This window comes from Pezoporus occidentalis, unplaced genomic scaffold (genome assembly GCF_034315485.1).
Source record: "Pezoporus occidentalis ecotype Australia unplaced genomic scaffold, CSIRO_AGI_Poc_V1 ctg11, whole genome shotgun sequence".
Lineage (NCBI taxonomy): Eukaryota > Metazoa > Chordata > Aves > Psittaciformes > Psittacidae > Pezoporus > Pezoporus occidentalis.
This window is the reverse complement of record NW_026912886.1, coordinates 9291146-9312162: the sequence shown is the minus strand read 5'-3', so window position 1 is coordinate 9312162 and position 21017 is coordinate 9291146. Positions and strand designations below refer to the sequence as shown.

The window sequence follows — 21017 nt, the reverse complement described above, 5'->3', positions numbered from 1 at the left end:
AACAATTCAGAACAGCCAACCAAAAAACCCAGTCAATTGGCTGGCTGAATTTCAACAAAATTACCTCCCTCCTTTTAACCATGAAGGGTAAGGGCTCCAACCTACTGTAAATGTCGATTTACGAATGACTAAAACAAGTATCTATTCTCAAAAGCTGGCCTTACAGCTACATAGTGTAGTAATTTTTTCCTCCTCCTTGGCTGAGCTGCCTTTGCAGGTTGGTTTACACTGCTTCATTGTTTAGCTCAGGAAGAACTCACTTTGACTAAAAAAATCAGGTTTATGTTTCCTAAGATTAGGCAAATTACAGAAACTTAAATTTCCATGTTTCTGATCTGAACTGTCACCTCCATACCATAGATATAAGTTGTAAAAAGAAAACCACTCATTAATATTTTGTATTTATTGTTTCATCTGACCTTTGCTCATCTCTAAAGGTGAGAAGCAACACTCCGTAAAAAAAGGCAGGTGCAAACCAAGAACACTTGACAAAATGATAAATGAGTAATGAACAAGAAATGGACTGCACATCTTGATGCAATGCAATACCCAAACATCTACTGAGACTCTTCTCAACTCCGTTACATGTTTGGATTAATAGTACAATTTAAAAGTAATACAGTTAATCCTGAAGAAATACATGATTTCATTTTCTATTCAAATAGTCACAGGCCTGTTTAACGAAGTGTGGCCAGAAAGATTTCTTTAATCCTAAATTCATACAAATATAATTAAAATTAAATAAACCCAATCACCTGGAACCTTCAGCAACATCATTTAGTCCTTATGTACAGAAACCAAAGATGAATTTGTGTCTCTCCCGAATAACTAACTCAATGCATTAATTATTTAAAAGGCTTTACTACTCAGTGAAACAGTAAGTTTAGTCACATCTTTTATTTTAGGACAAGTACTCAACAGATCAGTTTCCCACTTTGATACTGAAGTATTCCATGAGATTAACCATTATGGTTCAATTAGGACCTTTTATCCAAAACATTTGGATTTTAGCACCTTAAAGAGAGAGTCAAAGTAACATCTTAGTAGTATTGAATGAAGATAGAAAATACTGTGCTCATCCTCTGGAAAATGATGTGGACCACACATACAAGGTGCATTTAGTCCCTAATAGGCAGTAAGGCAGAAGGGCAACAATTCTAAGTAATGAATTTGACAGAATACAATCTGAATAATAATAAAACATTCCAAATTATACAAAGTATGTCAAGGAGAAATTGTATTTGCTCCCATACATCAAACCTCAGATTATTTAAATCAATGTGTGTTTTTTTCACAATCAACCATGTCAGTCAGCAATCTATACCCAAACAAAAAATAATAATCTGGTTATTAAACATCAGGAAGGGATATGTCTAACTCAAAGTTGAGCTCTGCACAGCACCTAGTGCTTTTTCAAAGATTTAAGCAAACCCTTAAATGAGTAAACCAAATTAATTTCCGAGTTAAAATCTACTGTCTAGATAATAGGGCATACATAACACCTGCTTCCAGAGGCACAGTTCTTTGGCAGCAGCAGCAACCTGAATGCCATGAATCTGACCTTCCTTTTGCCCTGACACTGCTCATGAGGGTGATGTAATTTCATTAACAACCCAGCATCACTATGAACGGTACAGAATCTCTTTTCTGCACTGATTTGGAATAAATTAGCCAAGTTCTCTGCTTAGCTTCTATCCTGCTTCTAAGAATTTCCATGGATTTCTTGGGACAAACAGAAGAGGTCTTGTTTATTTTAAAGAAGCAGGCAGCCTAACCAGACATGTCCTAAACCCTGTAATTTCATGCATCTTTGGCCAGTGTACCACTATTCTTTGTACTTTTATGCAGTTTTGCAACTGACTCTAGCAAACTGACTTCCAAGAGAATGTATTAGTACTGCATTCTGCTGTCCATCAGCAGTTACAAATCAATGACCAACTTGCACAGCCAAGATGTATGTGGATACTAAAGATGAGTATCAGTGTATTCTGAGACTGTTTCTTCTTTTCCACCTAATTTAAGTTTGCAGTGTTAGACACACAGATTTGTATGTTAATTTTAACACAAAAGCATACAAAATTACAAACTAAAGTATTAAACATTACCTATCCTGCAACTAAACAAATGGCCAATATTAGTAAGTAAACTGGTGAATTCCAACATAAAAGTCTTTTAACCTCAGTAATCTCTGCTTCCTTTCTCCCCCCTCCCCAGTAAACCCAGGAATTGCATGGAAATTTAGTTTCTGTTCAAGGAACAGTATTCAGTCTGGTTAACACATCCATCATAGATCCTCTCTCTGGTTGGTTGCTCGGTTGTCCTCTTTGATGCTGTTAGATTTCTTGTCTGCGTCTTTTTTCTTCTTTGCTTTTTCAGGTTTTGTTTTGTTTTTCATTTTCTCATTTTCTTCTCCTCCTTTGCCAGGATAAACCTGACCTTCCAGAGTAACATCCGCACACCTTTCTTGACTTATCAGGAAGTCTTTGATCTCCCAGGCATACCCACCATCACGCAGCATAAAGATGGCACGATTTGAGCCAACAATGAACCTGGAGGAAAGATATAATTTCTGTTAGCTCTGTGCTTTTCAAGCAGTACAACATCTTGCTTAATTCACAGCACCTCCGTGACTGAGGCTTATATGCAAGAGCAAGAATCGTAGAATCATAGAAAGGCTAGAGTTGGAACAACCTTAAGGTCATCTAATTCCAACCCCCCTGCCATGTGAAGCGATGCCTTATGCTTGAACATGTTGCCTAAGGTTCTGTCCATCCTGGCCTTGAACAATCCCAGAGATGGAGCTGATCTTGTTGCCTGGGGAGGAGGACATTGAACAATTTTCTAGCATATGTAAGAATAACATGTATTAAGTTTGCAAATAACCAAGGAGGAGTGAGAATACAAAGACAACTTAGGAATTAATTTAGCACTACGTAAAACCCACTAATGGGCATTATATTTGCTTTATACACTTACTATAACCCTTCCCAGCCTCAGTACAAGAGACACAATCTTCCTGTGTTTCAAAGTGATCCTCTCTCTTTCAGAAACACCACATTTTTTAGCAAGGGGAACAAAAAGCCTTCTGTGGTGACAAGTCTTCCAAGGGTGGCATTTTCCATCAAGCACATAAAGGCAAACTACTGCAACTAAAACTGATAAATAGCTGAAACATAATGAGATATAAACAAATGAGGCTATGCATACATCATTTGTAAGTGTTAAAAAGATTTGTGCACCATGCCAGAATTTTTATAGCATGACTTACAACAAATTAGCATAGAAACTGATACAGAAATAGTGACACGTGATTGAGGTGGGGAAGGGCACAGCATGAACAGTTGAAAAGATTCTCAGGAGGAAAGAAACAAGGCTTCTGTAAAAAGACAAACTTCACCCTTGCGTATAACAGCTTACCTTTGCACATCATAGTTTGCATTGAAGAGACTGCCCTGCCACAAGCTAGTGATTTCTTCTGTCTCTTTTTCTGTGGGATTTCCTGACACTGTGACAAACATCATCAAAGTCTTCCCCTTCTTCGTCAGCTTCAGGATACTTTCAGGCTTGCCTGGATCAATTTTTGAGAAATCTATTGGTGCTGGAGGCCTCTTGTGTTCAGGAAGATCTCCTTCTTCGATGTCATCATCTTTCTGTTTTGAAAAGGAAAAGGAGGCATTAAACCCAACTGTTCCACAAAGCTGTTCTGTTTTCCAATTTCCCACTTTGACAAAGCATTTTTTAGCTTGATAATGGAGATTCTCAAACCAAAACAAATAGTGAGTTTTGTTTCAGGATACTTCATTGTCGTGGTTTAAACCCAGTCAGGTAACTCGTTCACTCACTTCCCCCCACTTCTTTCCCTGCCCCTGCTCCCGGAGGGACGGAGAGGAGAATCAAAAAGAATGCAACTCCCACGGGTTGAGATAAGAACAGTTTAGTAACTAAGGTGTAACACAAACCACTACTGCTACCACCAATGATAATAATGATAAGGAAATAACAAGGGAAGAGAATACAACACCTCGCCACCAGCCGACCAATAACTCGAACCCTAGGCCCGACCAAGCTCTGACCGATACCTCCTCCAACCCTGCAGTCTCCCAGCCCTTCCGGGTAACTCCCAGTTACATCCTGGGCATGACGTGCTGTGGTATGGAATACCTCTTTGGTCAGTTTGGGTCAGGTGTCCTGTCTCTGCTTCCTCCCGGCTTCCCCTCCTCCCTGGCAGAGCATGAGGCTCACAAAGTCCTTGGCCAAACCAAAACATCGCTACCAGCTCTGTTCCCAGGCCGAAAGTCAAAAAACACTGCACTGCACCAGCTACCAAGGAGGAGAAACATGACTGCTACTGCTGAACCCAGGACATTCATCAAGAGTATTCTTCCATTTATAACCCTCCCCTCAACACATTTTCATACTCACAGCTAGACACTCCTTTTACCATATACTGAGAAATAGTTCAGCCTCAAGGTTAATTCAGCACAATTCCACACAGGTACTTCATAAAATAACACTTTTTTTTTTTCCACAGTTTCACATAAATGTATTAAGCATACATGATGAACTGAGAAAGTTGCACTAAAAAGCCTCAGACACACATAGAAAAGTGTTCACCTGCACATTGCTTTCAGAGGTCAAAACTCACCTCTAGGACTCATTTGATCACTTGAGAATTCAATTTTCCTGACTTTGCCTCTTTACCAAATAAAACCCACAAAAATTCAGAATTTCAAGTCTCATGCCACAGGAAAACTTATATTAAAAGCTTCATGACTTTTCTAATGCACAGCTGCAGCTCACAGTCTGACAACATAACCACCAGGAGTAAATTACTCCCAGAATAAAGAAAAAAAACCTCTTGATGCCTCTGCTGAGGTTGACAGGCATTTAAATATTTGGAAAAGCAGAATTCCAACTGCTCTCCCTTAAAACAGCTCATGAGAGAGAGGACTGAATAGAGTGACAGCTTACATTGAGCCAGAGCTTGATTTCTTCAACAGTATTTGTATCATATTAAAAAATTAATACAGAAATACAACATAAAACCCTGGAAGTCCTATACTGGCATCCACTCAAGCACTAGTAAATCAGTAGGAATTAAGTCAGACATTTCAGGTGTTGTTTTGACTTCCAAGTATTTTGTGAAAATATGCAGCACTCCATCAGGGGCATGAACTGTAGCAGCATCTAAAGGTAACTCCCTTCAGAAGCCAAGCTTTATTTTTTAGGTCTAAGTATGCACTACCTTCTCATCTCTGCACATGCCTATATGCAAACTCAACATCATCCTTTGACAACATCCCACCACACGAAGCCTCCCATACCCTTTAAAGGTAAGGTTCCATGCAAGCGACCTCTCTTCCCATCTCAATTACGTAGTTTGCTGTCTTTCTGACAAAGGAGTTTAAAAATTAGTTACCACAGAACAGAAGCTGTAGAAGCCTTAGATTTTATCCTTTCTTTCCTTACTAACTACATTTGCTTCGATTTCGCAAGGCTGAAGGACGCTTTCAAACAGTTCACATCCCTTTGAAAACTCCTTATTAAGTGAATTGAGAGTAAAGGAGAGCCCCAGGGAAGTCCCACAGCCCTCACTAAGGGGGAACAATACTAATCTTAGAGGAAGCTGGCAAATGCTCATGTTGGTAAAGCACAGTGAAAATACAAAAACTTATATGAGCCAATGAAAAACATTCTTCAGAAGTAAAAGCTAAACAGTCCTAATTTTAGAACAGTTTGGCTAGTGCAAAACCAGCTTATTTCAGTTTTGAAAGGGAAAGGAAGAAATGTTTCCATATAGTCCTTATGCAATACAGAAACTGACTTTGGACTTAGTGACAGAACAATCAAACATATATTAACCTATTTTTCCCTTAACTATTCAGCTTGTAAAGCTGTACTGTTGCAGTTTGAATAGAAATATCATAAAAGGCAGTCAAAAGCTCCCTTATACCACACTCCTTCTCCTGATCCTGTACAAACTATCGTGCAGTTTTGTATCTATAAATCTATCTATGAAGCAAAAGACTGGAGAAAAGTATAAGCTTTTGCTTTGAAATGTCTAGCAGATTCATTCCTTTAAGCTGTAACATGAGGCTTCAGAGGGAAAGCATAACACAATACAGTAATAACTATGTATTTCCTATGTATTCCTTCTTTTTCTCCTCCCCTCTGCTCCCATTCTCATGCATTTCTCATCAATGCCCTGAATTTTTATTTTAAAAACTATTAGCAACATACGTCACCTAATTCCTTGGCCTATTCAACAATCTCAGCTCGCAGTCAAGCCCGTGAAATCCTGAGCTTACAACAATTATGAACTACTTAAAGAATAGGACATTTCAGTAACAGAATGACCACATTCTCAGTTCTGCTTCCAGCTCCTCTGGACCCAAGGTTGCTGGAGAGTCCCTTTCCATGGGGGAAATCCGTAGGCAGTTTGCTTCAAACTCTAGTTATGCAACTGATCTAATGAAGAAACCTCAGTTCCCCATCCTCATTTTCTGCTAGATCACTCCCCTGGTTCATCGGGCATCCATGTACATGGTTGCACCAGCACAGGGCAAGTGGCAGCACAAGAGCCTGCACAGAGGTGGCTGCTTCTTCTAGGAAGGCTGCTGGAGCCATAGCCTCAGCCTCACCAGGCTTATGGCTGAACCCAAGGATGTACCAGCCACCATCTTCCAGTGCTTTTGACTAATCGCCAGAGAAATAAAAAGTATTAGGCGTCATCTCAGTTGCGATGAATGACACTTGATTCTGTACAGATCTGAGCCCTGTGCCCCTTGCTCCAGAGCATAATTCCTGCTCTTATCCAAATTCATAATGGCCCCTTTGTTTCTCATCCCACCCCATCAAGTCCACTCATGCTTTTCTTCTCCTCTATCCTCCAGCCACCACCCCCTTAAGCCTTTCATGTTCTTTTTATGAGTCCTGACTACCACCAGGCAAAATGCCATGCAGCTGACCATCCCAAAGACCCAACAACTGCTCATTGTTGAGCCACTGCTTCAGTAACTTTCTTCTCCCAGGGCTGTGACTGGCTGCAAATTCCCTCAGTGGCAATGCCAGCCCAAGCAGCAAAGTCCCCAGATGTTCAGCCACATCTGCATGCAATGCAGCTACAAGCATTTGTGCAGCACATGGTGAAATGGATCGGGGACCTGCTCCAGCTAGAGAGGAAAAATCCTGAACAGCCTCCTGCTTGCCACATGGCTGGAACAGAGTACACAGCCAGAGTCACGACAGCATTGACTTGAGTCTCCCTTTCACCCAGGCATCCAATTCAGAGACGTTAACCTTCTAAGATTTTCCCTAAAATGCCAAATTTCATTGAAGTTAGCCAATATCATCATTTAAGCTTTTGATTTTTTACCAGCTGGGACCACCTGGTCCTTGGCTGATACCACCAATGGAAAGGTGAATTTTGAGATTTTATGTAATTTTATTTAGAATTTTAACTCAAGTTTTCCAAGAATCTCTCTTCTTAAAGGGAGACAGATACACAGTAACAGTCCCTGGGATGAACATGTTCATAATCTGCCAACTAGGCCCAAGGCAGACATCCTTATTTCTCACAAAAGTTACTTTATTACACATACAAAACCTATTTCTCCACCTTGACTTACAGCTGTACATGGTGTTACAGGAGACAGAAGCTTTTACTCCATTATTTCCCTGGGGACTTGTGCAAAACATTCTGGGGAACAGCCTCATGGGAAAGAGGAGAAGACACTGATGAGTGCTCTGGGATTTATCAGAACATGATGGAATACAAAAATAGTGAAAAGAACCGAACAGTGTCATGACAACCACACAGAGAGGAATGCCGGGGAACTGTCAAAAGGAAGTTAAGGCAGCAGGGTGATGGGGACAAAGGGAGGCAACAGAGCTGGAATTAGAAGTCATTACCATGATGAGTGGCAAGGAAAGAAAACACAAACCACGTATCTACTCTGGAAAGCTGAAATAAGCATTTCTCCTGCTATCCATCCCTGGGTCACAAAACATGACCAAAGAATGAGCAGCAAGGCCCTCAATACCCCAACCCAGCAGATACCCCAGTCAAGCCAGGCTGTGGCACACCCGGTCACCGTGTGCTCGAGGGCGGGGGTAGCAGGGCAGGCTGCGGGGTCCCGGGACCACGGCAGCTCCCCAGAAGCCCCCCTGTGCCTGCTCGCCCCGATGCTGTAACTCCCTACACAGGAACATGCAGCCCCAGCGGAAGGGACCGGCTTCCCGCCACCCCAACGCCACCAGGCCCCGGATCCCCCCACCCGCTCCATACCAAGGCCGCAGCCAGGCCCTGGGGAAGCGCGGCCGAGACGCGGGCACCAAACCTCCCGCCTTGCCCCGAGCCACAGCCGCGCGGGGTCCCCTCCGCATATCCCCGGCCCCGCACCTCCCACTGCTCCAGCAGCCGAGCCATGTCCGCGTCGTTGTAGTCCCGAATGTCCTTCTTCTTGGCCGGCCCTGCCCGCTGCTTCCCCTCGGGCTCGCCGGCGACCGCGCACAGCCACAGCGCGAGGCCCAGCACGGCCCAGCCCGCAGCAGCCGCCATGTTCCCCCACACCTCACCGCCGCCGCGGGAAGGCGGCCCCGGCTGCCTTAAAGGGGCGGGGGCAGCGGCAGCTCGGGCCGCGGGGAGGAGCAGGAGGAGTTGGAAGGGGCGAAAGGGCAGCGAGGGAGGCGGTGCGGGCAAGGCCGGGGGCCGGGGCTAGGGGGGGGGCCGGGGCTCCCGGCCGTGTTGCCCGAGCGCTGGGGGCGAGCCGCGCCGGAAGGGATGGTGAGTGCCGTCCCCTACCTCCTCCTCTTGCTGGTCCTGGCGATGCCGCAGCCCGGGCAGAGAGGGCCGGTTGAGGAGGTCGGGGTCGCGCTGCGTGTAGGCCCCGCAGACCTTGTCCCAGACGGCTGAGTTAAAGGTGGTTTTAAATAACCGCGTATATGGGCCAGCTCCTGCAGTATGAACTATGTGATGTCCTGTTGCTTTCTAAAAGCAGGACGGTAGGTATCTGCGTTTGCTGTGAGATAAAAACTGGGCTCGTGGGAGCATCTTCTCATTTTAACTACTAAGGTTCTTAAAAGAAGGCACTTAAAAATGAAGCTGTTCATTACTACAGCTCCAGAACATCTGGACGCAACAAAAATTAAAGAGATGCGGCTTTGTCTTTGTACAGATTACTTTTCCAGAATTTTCCAAACCAAACGACACAGGCTGGTGCCTGCATGGCCTTATTTCAGTCTTCAGTCTTTATTATTTTCCCCCTCATGGAAGCAATTTTAATTATAAATAGCACCAGCTTCTCTTTTGCCTTTTAGGCTTGGACTGCCAAGAAGTTTGAACCTGGGAATTTAAGGAAGGGCCACAGTAACTGCATCCTGGTAGATACTAGCTGTGGTCAGGGTGATAAGCGAGCAGGGTGCTTTTCTGTTCAAGTGGAAGCATTGGAAGGAAAGCAGGTTCAGAGCACAGCAACTAATTTTACAGAGTGAGCACTTCAACCCCAGTTCTGTTCCTGTGCATAGTCTATGATTAACCAGAACCTTACAGGCACAGCATACAAATGCAGACCAAGAGCAGTCAATGGGCAGGGGTGTGGGTTTGGGAAGCTTTCTGAAGCCGGAACTAACTTAAAATGATAAAGACACTGACATAGCTTGTGAGTGTTAGGGTGACATGCCACATGAAGCAGCAGGTTGCCAAGCTCACGTGTAGCATGAGAAACAGCAGAGGAGGATATGGGATCCACAATTTCAGCACCCTCATAAACACCCCGTCTGGCCTGCAGCCTCCATAGTGAGGGTTATCGCTTGATACCATTTCAGACACTGCCAGTGTGCCTGAGAAACAGGAAGCAGTTAGACCATAGCTATTCATGGGGCTTGTTATACGCACAGTAACTGAAACAGGGGTTTAGTCAAGTATCTTTCACAAAGCTGTCCAGAAAGTCACATCTGCTCAGTGATTTCTCATTAAATGTAATGAACATCAGATATACTATATCATATTGCCCTGGTTAATGAGGTCTTACTAAAATACATTTCTGGTAACTTCTGTTATTACTGTAACATGCATACAGTCACTGGAAAAAAAAGACTAAAGATTCAATTTTGGAAAGCTGGATTTACAGTATAAAATATTTTCACTGAGTTTCTACTGGGAAATACTTTCTTCCATGCTGTTTTCTCTTATTAGAACAAACCAAGCCAAGGTTGACTTTAATATCTGGTGCTACTTTCAGATGTGGATCTCAAAAGTAATCCAGTTCCCTCTGGTAAATGAACAGGTTGTTCACTATATCCAGCACTTCACCAAACAACGCTATACATTTCCTTGTCGTGTATAGAAAAGCCTTAATTTAAAAGGGAGATATTTTTCATGCTTGGCTGTAACCTTGCAGCTGTCTTTGTTCAGGCAGAATTCTGTGTCCAGGAAGAAGTTGTTCAAAGCCTGTGCTTTGCGTATCAGCTGTAGGACAAACATCTACCCAGCCTCTATTCTGCTGTTTTTTTTCCCATGCAAGAGACAAAAGCAGTGCAGCTAGAAACACCTATCACTGACAGGGGCAAATTGAATTGCATTTTCTTTTTATTGAAGCACACAGTTTTATTCAAGTATCTACAGAATGATTCAAATATGCTTTATATAGCTTAAGCATTTTGACATTCCTTAACAGTTCATATAGTCTTAGCAGCTCACGCTGCTATGATTACAATACAGAATGCATCTGATACTAGTTGTCTACATGCACTGTCAATTGCAAAACTAAGGTGTTCAAAACTTTTACCTTGTAGCTTAAAATCCCGTCTAGTCATGTCAGGGAATGCCTCAAGATGTGGCTGTTACTTGGGCAACTTCCACGTTTTATTAGGAGTACCTTCAATAATAAAATTACACCTTATCAGAAAGGCAAATCTACCTCCCCCTGTTAATGTAAACTGTTTTCATTATTCAGTAGGGTTGGGTCAAGCTGAAATATGAGAGGATTCAGGATGTTATAAATTTCTGTTAAGGTTGGGATTTTGGGAGTCTTTTTTTTTGTTTGTTTTTTAATATAACCTGCATTTTTGGAACTGTATTTCTGCAGAATATATTTCCTATACCATTATTTCCTATGAGCTAAAAGAAGAATGTGGATATATTTTAGCTGCCAGAATGTCTCTCACATCTTTGCTGGTCGTGGGGTTTGGGTGCAGTTTTCTATTGTAAGATGGATTCTCGTTCATCACATGAGGTTTCTTTTTGCAAATACAGTACAGCAGGTTCTTAAAGCTTATCCCTTGACATTCCTTGGAAAGAAGAAGGAATTTGACTTCATCAAGGAAAGGGCAGTGCCTTCTTGGAAGGACATACAGATAATTAAGAGATTAAACTAATAAAATCAGAAGATGAACCCGAAGCATGCAGAAGAACATGCACGGGCTATCTGCTATCAACACATGCTGCATCTGGAAGAACTGATTAATTTTGAGAACTCTACTACTCCAAGAGGATGTTTAACAGTGGCTTAGATGACTAAGGTGTTGTGAAAGGCAGCCTTTTAGGGATTACTTTGCATATGTGAAATGAGTGAGGTCTGGTGTACAGCTGTGCTCTTTATACATACAACCCAATAGGCATTAGAATTGCTTTCACATTTACTGGTTTATTAAGGGACCAGGACAACACTGTGTTAACACAGAAGACTTAGCAGATCTCAGAGAACTTGATGCTAGTTTTGAGATGATGCAGAATTCAGAGTATCCTTACCCTGTTTAAAAACATTGTCATATATTCTACAGAAATTCAGGATATTCTGAGTTATTTTCAGTAAAACATTCAAAATTAGTGTTTTCACAGGTCAAATTACATTAAGTACCCTAAATGTTCCCCTGCAGAAACAGTCTCATACATGAGCTCTTGTGCAGACAGTGCATGCATGAATTGAGACCTCTGAATGCTGTCACCTTCAGAGAACACCTGAACGTGTTATCTTTAAAAAACAGAGTCTTTCTGTATCTTAAGAAAGAAAAAATATGCTTTTTAGTACTGTTACTAGCAGCATAGCAAGCAAAATCTGCTGTAATCTGGAGCATGAACATTTGAGTGATTCAGAATAATTTCAGTCCTCAAATTAACTGCATGCATAAAACAAGCACACTCACTTGCCATCTATTAAAAGAATGCAGATTTTTGTCCCAGAACTAATCAGACCTTGAATTCCTGGGTCCAGTTTGAAAAATTCAAGTTTTTGATTCCAAATTTTCCCAAATTAGGCGCTAATTATTGTGATTTGGATATGAAATTCTGATTCAGGTATTAACCTTGACATTCAGATTCCAAATTCAGTTTTGACCACAAAATAAATTCTTACCCTAACTGTATACTGTCCTGTGCATGTGCACTTTATGAATTAAAGCTTAATGACTGAATGGAGGTATTTGACAGACTACATGTCAGCTTTGTATCATTACCTGTGTTCTGAGGCTTGGGAAGGGAGTACAACGCCTGACTGCAGTAAAGCTGTAATAAAGCTCTACGCTGTAATCATTAAATTCAGAAACACCACAGAATGTTCCTGTTAATACTCATCCTACTGCAAGATTTGCTACAAATATGTGCTGGTTAAAACTCTGTACTGCTTAAAACTCTGTACTGCTTACACAACTTAAAGTTACATTAAATCAGTGTCAAAGAAGGTTTACACAGTTCCCACAGGAATTCCGTTTATAGACTAATTTCCACAATCTAAGTGAAATTAATTTTGTAGTCCCAATTTAATTTTAGGTTTACAGGTCAGTTTTGACACCTACATCTAATGTAAGTAATATATTACATGACCTTCTGATGAATTAAAGGTGCTAGACTTACTTAAATTGGTAAATCAGCAGCTCTCCACATAGAACACACAGGCACAATGAGTGTAGGATCAGAGACTCCTCTGAAAACATCTGTTAAATTTCTCTCATGATACATATTTAAGAGAAAAGGAGGGGGAGGAGGAACCAAACCCTTCTCTGGAGTATTGCAGCTGCAGGACAGAACATCTACCAGAAGTGCAGCTCAGGAAGGGTGGGCCCTTGCACATTTTGTTCAAAATACTGTGTTCTCCTTTGATCTCAAAAAACCCCAGACCTCAGAGCCTGAAGGGAGGGTCTTTGATTCATGGACCACTCTAATCAACAGCATTTACCACTCTGACAGCAATTGCTTCTCAGTTTCAAGCTGACTGGCCTACAAACCTGTGCCTGGCCCTTCTTGCATGTTCAGGAGGGAAAATGGACACAAGGAGCTATGTTGCACGTAATGCCCTCCTAGGCACTAGCACCATGAAACATGAGGTATAGGATGGACATCCAGATGTGTTGATGGTAGATAAGAACATGAAGCAGAAAGCCACTACTGTTTGTATCAACATCAAATATAGCAGACCCTTCCATTCTGTGCAAGAGAATTTTGTAGCTGTGTTTTCCTTTCCATAAAAGTGCATCTGCTTTCCATATCAATGTATTAAATATCCATGGTAACAGCAGGGGAGAACCAATCAATTATATATGGTAAGCGGTGAAAACAACAGTACAATAAATGGTGAATAGAAGGACAACAAAATAAACCCACTTCTGCTGTATTACCTCTCAGTTGAGCAACTGGAGCTGAGCAGTCTTTGAGACATAACTGACATATTTACATTACTGGTATCTGTGTAATAAATTTTTTCTTACCTTTGATGCTGTGGTTTTGATTATGCCATATATAAAATGAAACCTATCAAAACACTGAGGTTAAACCTGTCTGTGAAAGCCCCTTACTCTAAAAGCTACTTATTTTTAAACAAAGTCATTTTCAAAGAATTAAAAATAAACATTGTGACTGTGTTTGCATTTTGCTGGTTTTTTTTTTCTGCCACACACAGCCCAGTCTCAGGTTGCATCCCTAGCGATTTACCCATAATTACCTCTGCAGACCTGAGACAGACCCAGAGCTCACAGTTTCAGTCTCTCCTGAAGTAATGCCTGTAGGTATTGACCACAAAACACTTACTTAGCACCAAACCATTTAAGACTAAATAGATCTTAAAAACAATAAACCAGTCAACACACTTGCCTTTCCTTCTGTCTGACTTACCGTTCCCTTGCTGCAGAGAGGGTGGCCCAGCTTCTTACAGCCCCTTCTGCAAAGTCTGCCTTTGTGTTATTTCATCCACCAGTCTCTGCCAGCTTTATCCTCCTCTGAGTTTTAGCTCTCAGCCTGACAAAGCAGCTGCATCCCTCGGAATTGGAGCTATCATTCTGTAATTACCACCTCATGGGTTTAGCCACATAGAACTGACACAGGGGAACAAATTGCCTTTTATTCCTTCATCAGTGAGCTCCCTATTAAGTTAGATCGATACGTCTACACAGGAAAGTAATATGAAGTAGTATAACCCATTCCATAGTAACTTCCTCTCACGAACCTGGCCACATACAGAGTTCATAAAATTATTACAACTTGGTATTCTTCAGCTATTACTCAACACTGGCAAAATCAATTCCTTCTTCACAATAAAACCCCCAGATTTTGTGAAGCAGTAAAAGGGCCAAGTCCTGTCAGGTGATTTAGGGAAAAAGACTTCGGCCTCTAGTTTCTCTTGTACTAAGCACAATGCAAAATAAAGATCAGTGTGACGAAAGAAGAGCTCATACAAGTAAGCCAATCTTCTGTATGCTACTAAGCCACATTAAAAAGCCTTTTAATCCCTTGTATCTGACAATGCCTGCTGGTTTGAGCCCCAGAGTTGGTTCATTCAGACTGTCAGTGAAATCTTTTCACAGCCAAGCATGGACAGCTGATTTTCATGTCTTATAAGCCTCTACACCAATTCAAATTGCTGCCTGAGTCCTGCAGGTCACCTTTGGACTCAGCAGCCGGGAAGTAAATGGGTATGCATGCATTCCTCTTGAGAGAGATGGGCAAAAGACTTACGAAAGAAATACCCACCCCAAACATCACTGAGTAAAAGTTTCCTCCTAAATCACACAGGTAACATCAACTGGAACTTTAAAGCATGTACCTCCCTGATCCTCCGTTCTACCCAATAGAATTTGCCTTTAAGGCTGCCTTTTAGAGTACGATTCTGTGTTTATGGTCAAATAGTAAGGATGTTAAACCCAGACTAACAGTGATCTTGTATGTATAAGGCACCAACGCAGCCTGCAGGAAGGCTCCAACAGGCAGCTGCTACAAGAAATGCCTCATCCATAGCAAAATGACCAATTAAGGTGGAATTTTTGACACTGTTTTCAAACAGTACAAATCAGGTTACTCTTCATCATGCCTTTCACATGCAGAAGAGCTGAACATCCACAGCAAGGACTGGAGGAAAATGACACTTGGCAAGACTAGAACTGGATGATCTTTAAGGTCTCTTTCAAGACAAAACATTCTATGATTCCAAGACTGCCCTGGAGACTGTCCACAAGCAACACTTACTACATGACTACAGTGGTGACTGGTCTCACCCCTTGCTAATGCTGAGTCTGATAAGAACAGGATCAGTGGATTAAAGGAGCTCAAAGAATATTTGCTTTGTATTACAGCAGTTACTAAGTGCTTTGGTGGCCCTGTCAGCTGCTAGGAGCTGCCACGGGTTAAGTCCTAGCTGGTGATGGCAGCTGGGAGGAAGGCTGGTGGAGGAGCCACAGCAGGAACTGTCCAAACCCAGGATCTCTCCACTTTGTCCTTGGGGAATGGCACAAATCACATGGAGCATCATGGCGGGCAGCAGCATCTAAAAATGGAAAACATTAGGTCATTTAACACCTCTTCTAGCCAGGGGTGAGACCCACGTTCTCCAAAATGAAATCTTTCAAAACCTAATTAAATGTGGTCAATCCTCATTAAAAATAAACTAGGTTAATATTTATGAGAGGCATTCTTCGCGCTACATAATATCTCAGTGCCTCTTTTAAGGACATAACTGGAAATACTTTGAAACACAATTCCATAGGCTTCTCCTGCCCATTGATTTTTACTTTTCTGAGCACTCTGAAATCATCCCTATTTATAGTTTTGAAAACAAGTTGCTGGCAGTGAGCCAAATTTGTTTAGGCCCAGATCACAACCTTCCTGTAAACTGCAATGATCTGACTCAAGTCAACACAATTTCCCTCACAGGGTTCCTTTGAAGAGGGGTGGGTGGAGAAGTGCCATATTTCTGACACACCCAAAGACCAGCATCTGCCCCTTTTCCTCAAGCCTGGCTTCATGGCAAGGGTTCCCCCCGCCCTCCAGAAGTTCACATCCTGTTAACCCTCTGCTTTCACATATGTATTTTTGCCACTCACATTCCACTTTACAAGCTTGTAGAGAAGGGCAAGGGTTCCTCTAGCTAATGGCTGAGAACATGTACAAATAAACTTGTCTGAAGCATTTTAAATGGGCTCCGCGGGTGCCAGGACATTGTTGGCGCTGGTCTGCAAGTGAGGAGTCTGGTCCAATTTTCCTTTATTTCAAGGTCACTTTTATAGTACGTAGTATGGATGCAGCAGGACGCTAACGGAGCTACGAATTGGGACAGATGTATTCCTGGATTTCTGTAGCCTGCTAAACGCGCTGTAAATGCCTAAAATTAAGAGGCTAACTTTAAAAGGGAAGGCTGCCTGGAAAGAGCAGGAGAATGCTATTATTTAAGCTGCAGCAAAATGTTACAAACGTAAAGTGTGGTTTCAACATAAACTCTGATTAGCAGGATTATGTTGATGGAGATACTGCTTAACAAGAGAGAATCTGATGTGTGGGACATACATATCCTCATCACAATCATTTCCCAAACTATATACTCCCTTTAGTGGCATTCCAGGCAGCATTAAATCCATCTTCTTATAACTTGTTCCAGCCCAATTAATAATTTTAATTTTATTATTGTTCAGTGGCATTTGAGGCCTCTGATTTACTGACAGTAATGTCTTGCTTTTTCAAGAACCGTCTAACAAAGTTCTTGGTGTGCTGCAGTGTGGAAGCGGACCAGAGGAGAACACGGTCCTTGCAGAGGCTCTCCGTGCACAGCTGGTGTCCATAGGTTTACATTTTCCCTGCTAAATTCTAACAAATGGTAACCAGCCTTCAAAAGCAATGACAGAAACCCGACAGAAACGTGCCAAGTTCATTCCCATTGGTTCAAAAAAATGGGTCAAGACCAGCGCTGAGGGAAATATGTAAATAAAGATGTAGTAACAGCCCGTACCGTGTTTGCAGCATTAGGTCGGGGTTTTGCTAAACGGGAGCGCACCCAGCCCGGGGAACGCCAGCGGGCTTCATCGCAGCGGAGCCGCCGTCGCTCCGTTCCACCCGCTGACAGCCGCGCTCCCCCCGACCCCGAGTTGTGACGGGGCATCGAACTTACCGGCGGGTCAGCGGCACCGGGACCGCTCCTCGGCCCCCGTCACCGCGGCATCCGCTCAGCGCCCGGTGTCCGGCCGCGGCACGGCGCTGCTGTCCCCCGCGGGGCGGGGAGGAGCGAGGGGCGGCGGGCGTGGAGCGGGGCGGCGGGGGGAGGGCAGGATTTAAACGAAGGGCGGTGACACCGCACAAAAGATTTCGATAGGCTTAAGTGAGGTTACAGCGAAGGCAACAGGGAGGGGGAGCCTCCCCCAGAGCCATGCAGCGTCTGGCCGGCGGAGCCGCCGCAGCCGCCTCTTCCCAATAGTTTGAACGCCTGAGAACGGGAATTTAAACCAAGATTTCCTCTTTTCCTTTTTTTTCTTTTCCTTTTTTTTTTTTTTTTTTTTTCCTGGGAGTTGGCGACTCGGCCGAACATGGCAGGAGCAGCGCAAGGCCGGGCGGTTCGCAGCATCCGCGGCTGCAACCCGGAGCCACCACCCTTGTTTGCGGGAAGAGCCTAAGTTGGCGCGGCGGCAGCGGACGACACAGCGGACACACACACACACACACAGCGGGAGCCGGGCGGAGGGGCATGGGCCGCGGCGGCGGGGAGCGAGCTCGCAGCGGCCGCGTGAATGACCGAGGCAGGAAGGAGTGAGGCAGCGGCAAAGGAAGGGGAACGGATCCCGCCCGCCCCCAGCACCCGGATCCGGTGGATCTTTTTTTGTGCTTTTCTCCCCTCTTTTTCTGTCCCCCCCCCGGCCCGGCTCCCCGCCGCGGCCCCTCTCCTCCTCCCCTCTGCTCCTGTTCCCCGCTCCGGCCCGCGGCGGGGCTGTGGCGGGCTGTGGCGTTCGGGGCGGGCCACACCCTCCGCGGCGCTTCCTGCGAGCCGGCGGCGCGGGGCCGCGGCGGGCGCCGGGGGCGGCACATGGTGCGCAGCCGCCGCCGCCCCTCGGCCCTGCGAGCTGCGCCCGGCCCGCGCTGCCGCCCGGGGGAGCCGGGGCACGGTAACGACTCGGAGGGGTGAGCCCTGAGGGGTTCCGGCCCGTGAGGGGAACTTCGAGCAGGAGGTGGTGGAAGGGAGCGGAGCCGACGTGCGAAAGGGGAGCAGGAAAAAAAAAAAAGGAAGAAAAAAATTAGTGTTTTTTTTAGCTAAAGGATGCCGGAGCGGGGCCCCGGAGCTCCCGGCGTGCGCCGACCCGCCGCGGGAGCGCCCTAGGAGCGAAGGCTGGCGCCCGAGCGGGGCGGGCGCCCCGGCGGAGCTCGCTCCCCGCAGCAGCGGCGGCCCCGGCGCCCAGAGCCCCCTCTTGCCTCCCGGCGATTAATGGAATGATGTTGCGGAAAAGGCAGAGCGATCCTGCCGGGCTCAGTCGGGACTGCGCGGGCGGCAGAGGCGGCGGCAGCGGGGTAGCGAGCGGCATGCGAGTGCCCCCCCAGCGCGATGGCTAGCGGCGGCTCGGGCAAGTCCAGCAGCGAGGTGTCCGGCGGCGGCATCCCCAGCAGCGGTTCCCTGCAGAGGAAGAAGCTCGTCTCCATCTGCGACCACTGCAAGATCAAGATGCAACTGGTGGCCGATCTGCTGCTGCTGTCGAGCGAGACCAGGCCGGTGAACACTGAGAGCCTGTCTGTCTTTGGTGAGTCCTTCGAGAAGTGCAGGGACACGATCATCGCCAGGACCAAAGGACTCTCCATCTTGACCCACGACGTCCAGAGCCAGCTCAATATGGGACGCTTTGGGGAGGTGGGGGAAAGCTTGATGGAGATGGGGGAGCTGGTGGTCTCCCTGACTGAGTGCTCTGCCCATGCTGCCTACCTGGCTGCAGTGGAGACTCCGGGGGCCCAGCCTGCCATGCCTGGCTTGGTGGATCGCTACAAGGTGACCCGATGTAGGCATGAGGTGGAGCACGGCTGTGGGGTCTTGAAGACCACCCCTTTGGCAGATATGAGCCCTCAGCTCCTGCTGGAGGTTTCTCAGAACATGTCCAAGAACTTGAAATTCCTGACAGACGCCTGCGTGCTGGCCAGTGAGAAATCCAAGGATAAATTTGCTAAGGAGCAGTTCAAACTCAGCGTCAAATGTATGAGCACCAGCGCCTCAGCTCTCTTGGCATGTGTCAAGGAGGTCAAGACTTCACCCAGCGAGCTGACCAGGAACCGGTGCGTCTTGTTCAGTGGACCTTTGGTGCAGTCTGTCTACGCTCTGGTGGGCTTTGCCACTGAGCCCCAGTTTTTGGGTAAAGCTGCCACCATTAATCCAGAGGGCAAAGCTGTGCAAACTGCCATCTTAGGAGGAGCCATGAGTGTGGTATCCGCTTGTGTGCTCCTGACCCAATGCCTCAGGGATATAGCCCAACACCCCGAAAGTAGCACCAAAATGAGCGATTACAGGGAAAGGTTGAGAAACTCCGCTTGCGCCGTCTCGGATGGTTGCAACCTGTTATCTCAGGCACTAAGAGAAAGATCTTCACCCAGGACTTTACCGCCAGTGAACTCCAATTCTGTGAATTAACCCCCACATCTTCTGTTTAGATCCCAGTCATTGCTAAAGGAAAATAATATCCCACCTCCTCGCCCCTTTTTTTGTATACCAAAGAATTTGCTTGGATGAGCCCAATCCTTTGATTTCATGTGGTGAAGAAGCAGAACATATTCAAACTATGCGTACTGGCAAAGGTAGTTGGTTTGGGCTTCTTATTTTACTTAAAAGTCCAGCAAGTATCTGCAGATAAAATTGTCCTTTAATCACCAAGACCTTCACACCAATAGTAATATCAGCTGTTTAAAAAGTATTTTCTATTTGGGGAGGTGGGGGCGTCTTAAAAACTAAAAAAAAAAAAAAAAAAAAAGCTTTAATCGCGCTGGGTGCGGTTTTTAAAGTTTGTCTTGTCTCGTCTTCCAAAATTTCCCCTCTAAATTTTACTGTTTGTGCAGGAAAAAGGTTACCTCAGCTCTCACTCATTTAAAAGAGAAATGATTAAAACCCCACCACCGCATAGAGGATGGATGTAGCTACTATTTTGTTTGTTTTCGTTTTGTATGACTTTTTTATTTTGCATCAAGTGTTAGGTTAGAAGTGCATTTGGTGTGTAGGAGTGGAAGGACTGGAGGTTGTGATTATGTTTTCCATGTGTTGATTTCCAAACTGGGGGAAAAGCTACTGTGAGTGTTTAAACAAACAAAAAAATTACACTATAACAAAAAGTGATTTTTAATTTTTTTTTTCCAATGTCAGTTTTTATCTTGCATGTACTGGAGTATTTATTTCATCTATTAAAATGTTATGTTTCTCAGATGTCTTCCCGTGAATCTCTTAATACTTGAATAATTGAACAACCAGGCCTGTTTGCATTGTATGTCATTTCCCCCAGGGAATGGGTGGTACAAATGTAACTGTAGTTGTAGACAGCAGCATAGAGGCTTCAATTCAGTTCTTTTATTTTCATAAATACTGTCCCTCCCTCAGTACCACCCTCCTCCTCCTCCTCTGGCCGCCTCTGACAGAGATACTGTAGTTGTATTTATGGGAACCTGGACAGTGCTGCAGGCGTTGGGATCGCCCTGTCTGCTTGCTGCAGCAGGGCACTGGCTGGTGTTGTCTCTATCAGCATTGTTATCTTGTGAGAAGGTTTTGTGTTTTAACTCTTGTAGATGTTGTGGGCCATCTGTGTTAAGCCTG

At 44.7% G+C, this 21017-nt stretch overlaps 2 protein-coding genes across 2 annotated transcripts; one reads left to right on the top strand and one right to left on the bottom strand.

Annotated features, from left to right (window-relative positions):
- Positions 1–388: 388 nt before the first annotated feature.
- Positions 389–8696, bottom strand: MESD (mesoderm development LRP chaperone). The gene is made up of 3 exons (XM_062630209.1): positions 8402–8696; positions 3418–3650; positions 389–2549 (listed from the first exon to the last, which is right to left on the bottom strand). Exons 1-3 carry the CDS (start codon positions 8558–8560, stop codon positions 2285–2287), a joined length of 657 nt encoding a protein of 218 aa, XP_062486193.1. The 5' UTR covers positions 8561–8696; the 3' UTR covers positions 389–2284.
- Positions 8697–17214: 8518 nt separating this feature from the next.
- TLNRD1 (talin rod domain containing 1) lies at positions 17215–20631 on the top strand. Its single transcript, XM_062630197.1, has one exon. The coding sequence runs from the start codon at positions 18783–18785 to the stop codon at positions 19848–19850; it is 1068 nt and encodes a 355-aa protein (XP_062486181.1). The 5' UTR covers positions 17215–18782; the 3' UTR covers positions 19851–20631.
- The last annotated feature ends 386 nt before the right edge of the window (positions 20632–21017 follow it).